This window comes from Geotrypetes seraphini, chromosome 4, assembly GCF_902459505.1.
Source record: "Geotrypetes seraphini chromosome 4, aGeoSer1.1, whole genome shotgun sequence".
Lineage (NCBI taxonomy): Eukaryota > Metazoa > Chordata > Amphibia > Gymnophiona > Dermophiidae > Geotrypetes > Geotrypetes seraphini.
This window is the reverse complement of record NC_047087.1, coordinates 23,106,870-23,113,215: the sequence shown is the minus strand read 5'-3', so window position 1 is coordinate 23,113,215 and position 6,346 is coordinate 23,106,870. Positions and strand designations below refer to the sequence as shown.

The following is a 6,346-nucleotide window of genomic DNA, read 5'->3' as shown; positions in this document are numbered from 1 at the left end:
GTTGCGGGACGTGCTGGGGGAGGCGGAGCGCGGGCGAGGCCGCCGGGTTTCGGGCGCGTGGCTGAAAAGTCAAGGCTGGCGCTGGGGAGATGCCCGGGCTCGGAGGGGGAGATGCCCGGGCTCGGCGGGGGGGGAGAGATGGCCAGGCTCGGGGAGGGAGAGATGGCCAGGCTCGGGGGGGGAGAGATGCCCGGGCTCGAGGGGGGGAGATGGAGATGCCCGGGCTCGGTGGGGGGAGATGGAGATGCCCGGGTTCGGGGGGGGGGGGGGAGATGCCCGGGCTCGGGGGGGGGAGGTGCTCGGGGGAGAGATGCCAGGGCTCGGGGGGGGGGAGGGATGCCCGGGCTTGGGGAGGGAGATGCCCAGGCTCGGGGGGGGGGGGCGATGCCTGGGCTCAGGGGGGGGAAGATGCCCAGGCTCGGGGGGGGGGGAAGGTGCCCAGGCTCGGGGGGGGGGAGGTGCCCGGGCTCGGGGGAGAGATGCCCGGGCTCGGGGGGGAGGGATGCCCGGGCTTGGGGAGGGAGATGCCCGGGCTCGGGGGGGGGCGATGCCCAGGCTTGGGGGTGGGGGAAGGTGCCCAGGCTCGGGGGGGTGGGATGTGCCCGGGCTCGGGGGAGAGATGCCCGGGCTCGGGGGAGGGAGATGCCCGGGCTTGGGGGAGAGATGCCCGGGCTCGGGGGGGGAGATGCCCGGGCTCGAGGGGGGGGAGATGGAGATGCCCAGGCTCGGGGGGGGAGTTGCCCGGGCTCGGGGGGGGAGGGATGCCCGGGCTTGGGGAGGGAGATGCCCGGGCTCAGGGGGGGGAAAATGCCCGGGCTCGGGGGGGGAGATGCTCGGGGAAGGGGGGAAGATGCTCGGGGGAGGGGGGGAGATGCCTGGGTTCGGGGGGGGAAGATGCCCGGGCTCGAGGGGGGGAGATGCTCGGGGGAGGGGGGAGATGCCCGGGCTCAGGCTCGGGGGGTTCATGCCAACCCTCCCCTTCCACCGAGTCTTGCTTCGACCCATTGCGTGCATGGGCTTCTTGGTTCAAGATTCCCCTCCCCCCTCCTAATGATGTTTTCCATAACAAGTATCAAAAGTAGTAGGTCAGTTTTTCAGGATATCCCTTTCATGCGTTTGTGGGCAATGCATGTACTACGGACAGTTTACTTAAATAATAGGATTTAGCTCATACTTTTTTTAGGAATAATTCAAAATGAGTTAAATTCAGGTACATGGGGTGTTTCCCAGTCCCCAAACTAAGGGTGCAATTTTGCAACTTGGTTCCTCCATTCAGGTGTTCTGATGCTGTGTGCTGAACGCTAATTCAATAAATGGCATCTGTGCACCAAGATGTAGTTATACAGTACTAACATAAACCGAAACTGGTGCACCTTTAAATATAGGCATAAATGTTTATACCAGGTGTGAATGGGAATACCCAAGGGGTGTGCTATACAAAAAAAAAACCTTAAAGCTGTGGTTTTCAACCCAGTCTTCAGGAACCATAGTGCTAGTCAGGTTTTCAGGATATCCTTAATAAATATGCATGAGATAGATTTGTATGCACTTTACTACTAGATGTTCTGAAAATCTGACTAGCACTATGGTCCCTATGGAATGGGTTGAAACCAATGCTTTAAATTATTGTTTTTTTGTATGGTGCACTCCTTAGCTATTCCCATCCACACCTAGCATATGAGGGGATGCTAAAAAGTTCTTAGCCCAACCAACTTCCTAAATTCTAAGCATTATTTGGCCACTGTAGCTGAAAAGAGTGTTATTTTATTTTGCAAAGTGCCAATTTGCAGAATTGTAATGCTATAGTCGGACATTGTTTCAGATCACTGATTGAACCACATCAACGAAAAGTGTGGAATTTTCAAGTGTGGAATTCTGCGCCATCATGAAGTTCTTATTACTGCAGAATGTATGATGCAAACATTAATATATGATGCAAACATTAGTGACAAATGTCCATCATACTCCACAGTAAAGTGGTGTTCAAACTTTCAGCGTGGAGATTTTGAGACCGAAGATGCAGCAAGGTCTGGGAGTACTCAAACATTACATTACATTAGTGATTTCTATTCCGCCATTACCTTGCGGTTCAAGGCAGATTACATCCAAACTAAAAACAAGAATTACATTTCAACTTTGAAGTAATAGAATAAACGATGAGATAAAATTTTAAGGGATAATTATGGGTTTTAGATAATGTTTGGTAATTGGAAAAAATTAGAGAGTATACTAAGGGTTTATAGAGTGTTAGGATTATTGTGCTGGATAGATTGAAGAGTATGGTTTTAATTTCTTTCAAACGGTGTCAACTCCTGAAATTGTTGGCCATGTCTATGACTTGATTTTGGCAGATTGACAAATATCGACCCAAACAATTGCTGAGACACTACAGATATCCAGGGAATGTGTTGGGTGTATAATCCACGAGCAGCTGAGTATGCAGAAGCTGTCAGTCAAATGGTTCCCAAATGCTTGAATGCTAACGAGGAGCGACATTACGTACATTTAAGTAGACACTTCCAAGTTGATTTTACAGCATTTTCAGTGAGCAGGTTCCATTTTGGAACAACTAGTTACTGTTGATGAAACATGGTTACACCACTATGATCTTGAGACAAAACAACAGTCCATGCAACGGAGGCACTCAGGTTTTCCAAGACCAAGGAAATTCAAGACCCAAAAGTCAGCAGGAAAGGTCATGGCCACGGTGCTTTGGGATCAGGAAGGTGTTGTAACGACTGTCTTCCAAGGGGCCAAAGAAATAATGCAGAATACTACTGTAACTTGCTTTACCAATTAAAGGAGGCATTAAAAGAAAAAAGGAGAGGGAAGCTACGGATTCACTAGAGGTAGATCTTGTCAGACAAATCTGATCAATTTTTTTGACTGGGTGACCAGAGAATTGGATAGAGGGAGCGCGCTAGAGGTGGTGGATTTAGATTTTAGCAAAGCCTTTGACAGTGTTCCACGCAGATGTCTAATAAATACACTGAGTGCCCTCAGGATGGGTCCCAAAGTGACAGGGTAGATCAAGAACTGGTTGAGTTGAAGGCGACAGAGGGTAGTGATCAATGGAGGAAAGGGATGTTACCAGTGGTGTGCCTCAAGGTCTGTTCTTGGTCCTGTTCTTTTTAACATTTTTAGAAACATAGGGCTCCTTTTTACTAAGGTGTGCTAAGCGTTTTAGCGCGCACTAACCACACACTAAATGCTAACGTATGTATGTTAGTCTATGGACGCGTTAGCGGTTAGCGTGCGCTAATATTTAGCCCCCGCTAAACGCACGCTAAAATGCTTAGTGCACCTTAATAAAACAGGGGGATAGAAACATGATGGCAGATAAAGGCCAAATGGCCCATCTAGTCTGCCCATCTGCAGTAACCATTATCTCTTTCTCTCTCCGAGAAATCCCAGGTGCCTATTCCAGGCCCTTTTGAATTCAGGCACAGGCTCTGTCTCCACCACCTCTTCTGGAAGATTGTTCTACACAATTACCACCCTTTCTGTAAATAAGTATTTCCTTAGATTACTCCGGAGCCTATTAAGCCTCTTAATTTCTCTATGCCCTCTCATTCCAGAGCTTCCCTTCAAATGAAAGAGACTCGACTCATGCGCATTTACATTACGTAGGTATTTAAACATCTCTATCATATCTCCCCTCACCCGTCTTTCCTCCAAAGTATACAGATTGAGATCTTTAACTCTGTCCCCATACGCCTTATGATGAAGACCACCAGCCATTTTAGTAGCCTTCCTCTGGACCAACTCCATCCTTTTTATATCTTTTTGAAGATGCGGCATCCAGAATTGTACACAATATTCTAAATGAGATCTCACCAAAGTCTTATACAGGGACATCAATACCTCCTTTTTCCTACTGGCCATACCTCTCCCCTCTCCCTATGCAACCTAGCATCCTTCTAGCTTTCGCCGTCACCTTTTCAACCTGTTTGGCCACCTTAAGATCATCACACACAATCACACCCAAGTCCTGCTCTTCTGTTGTGCACATAAGTTCTTCACCCCCTAAACTATATTGCTGCAGGGCTGTCGGGAAAGATTTGCCTCTTTGCGGATGATACCAAAATCTGCAATAGAGTAGACACGCCGGATGGTGTGAATAACATGAAGAAAGACTTGGGAAGCTTGAAGAATGGTCTGAAATTTGGCAGCTAAAATTTAATGCTAAGAAATGCAAGGTCATGCATTTGGGCTGCAAAAACCCGAGGGAACGGTACAGTTTAGGGGATGAAGAACTTATGTGGTTTGGGCAGGGATTAGGGCGGGCTAATTTCTGATTTCAAGAAAGCCTGGGATGGTACCTTCTGGACACTTAGACCTGGTTTTTGATCGCCTAAGTCACAATGTATAAGTTCCGTAAAACTTTTGATTATCCCTGCAGTATGACTAAGACTAGGTCGGCCCACGTCCCGCACAAATCCCACCCTCACCACTCCTCCAAAAACGCCCTTTTCAGCTCTGAGTGCACATCAGCATTCAGAGGCTTAAAATGTCACTGGATATTTCTAAAAAGCCGTTTCGTTTATCAGCACTTGGACGACCTGTCTTTTAGGTCATCCAAATGCCAACTTGGGTGGGTTTTTAGATGTATTTCTGGGTGTCAGGTCAAAAGCGCGCCAGGACAAAGGCGCGCACAGACAATTGAGCGCAGTGCGGAGGCACGCGCCGCAGAAAATTACAGTTTTTACGGCTCCGACGGGGGGGGGGCGTGGGGGGGAACCCCCCACTTTACTTAATAGAGATCGCGCCACATTGTGGGGGCGGTGTGGGGGGTTGTAACCCCCCACATTTAATGAAAACTTCACTTTTTCCCTGTTTTTAGGGAAAAAGTTAAGTTTACAGTAAAATGTGGAGGGTTACAACCCTCCAAACCCCCACAACGCCGGCGCGATCTCTATTAAGTAAACTGGGGGGGCTCCCCAACAAAACCCCCCGTCGGAGCCCCTAAAAACTGTAATTTTCTTCGGCACGCGCCTCCGTCTTGTGCTCAGTTGTCGGTGCGCGCCTTTGTCTTTCGCGGGGTTGTCTATGAACCGTATTTCTGTTTCGATTATGAGCCCCATATGGTCTACCATATAAAGTCCTACTTAAATCAGACCATACAGAAGCTAACACAGTACGTTAGCTGCATAAACAAAACCTTTATTTACAGAAAAAGAATTCACAGTAAATTAAACTAAAAATCTCTTACATTCTATGTAGGCTGAAGCAGTGATGTTGGCGTATAACTGGACTTTGCTCGACAGTGGTCAGCCAGCCGCTGTTCTTTTCCCCGAGCTAGATAACGCACTATAAAATTCAGAATGGGGGTAATAACCCATGTAAAGGGAGTTTATTTGCTTTGTCCAAGGCCTCTGAGCCTGGTTCTGTATACATAGTATATGATTATGTTTATTCAGAGAAGCAGGTGGATATTGTTCTGCCTGAAAGATTTCTTAGCCTCAAATTGGGGGGAAACAAGTTTATACCACAGTTGTACCTACAGCATGCTAGGAAAAAAATCACAGTTTGCTAACAGAGAAAATGGTTACACTGCCTTAATTTATTTCCAGTAGCATTCTGTTTATTAAGTGTTCTGCCATAAACTAGACATGCAGTTGGCAAGCCCTGTCAGTCAGGCACCCGTAACCCGAGTGACTTCTAAAGCTTCCATTTTTTAAATAGCCCAGGTGACGAGAAGAATCATGAAACGGGGATAGCTTATAAAGCACTATAAATACATCTACATGTAGCCACAGCAGGAACTGGACTAACGATAAAGGTTGGCACTGTTTACAACATTGTGGTCAGTTGTTTGCATCTGTAGAAGAGCCTTTGGGACTGTTATCATCTGGAGAATTCTCGTCCTTTTTGTATTTGACTCCAAAAAAGCTGCAAATTTTCATCAGCATCAGATCCACAATCTCTTCCTCTTCTGATGCCTGAAACGTTTGGTAAAAAAAAAAATGAGATGTTAGGGAGGGGATCCAGTACTCTGGAACAACTAGTATTAGGATCGGATGCATTTGTACAAAAAGAGTGACCCACGACTAATCTGCTGACCTGTCTTTCTCTATACTTAAATACTTGAATATATGTACTCGACTGTAAACCGAGATTTTGGGGCAAAAAATGAGGGTCTCGGTTTATATTTAAGCTAACCCCATCCCGCTCCCACCACGGGCCCCTAATACGGCCCTGGTGGTCAAGTGGTGCGGGGAGCTAGAGCTGCCGTCAATCGCTCTCTCCCAGCAATTTTGTACAACTAGCCCACCCCTTCCCTCCAATCCCCTCCTGGTCCCCCTGCAGGTCTACCTTAGGTCCCTGGTGGTCCCGCGGTGACGCG

General features: G+C 48.0%; 1 protein-coding gene across 1 annotated transcript in view; it reads right to left on the bottom strand.

Moving 5' to 3' along the window:
- Nucleotides 1-5,228: 5,228 nt before the first annotated feature.
- The window catches only part of PKD1L2 (polycystin 1 like 2), a 144,277-nt gene continuing 143,159 nt past the window's right edge, over nucleotides 5,229-6,346 (bottom strand). The window contains exon 34 of the mRNA XM_033940260.1: nucleotides 5,229-5,942. Within this exon, the coding sequence (XP_033796151.1) occupies nucleotides 5,808-5,942 (135 nt within the window). The 3' untranslated portion in view covers nucleotides 5,229-5,807. The remainder of the gene's footprint in view (nucleotides 5,943-6,346) is intronic.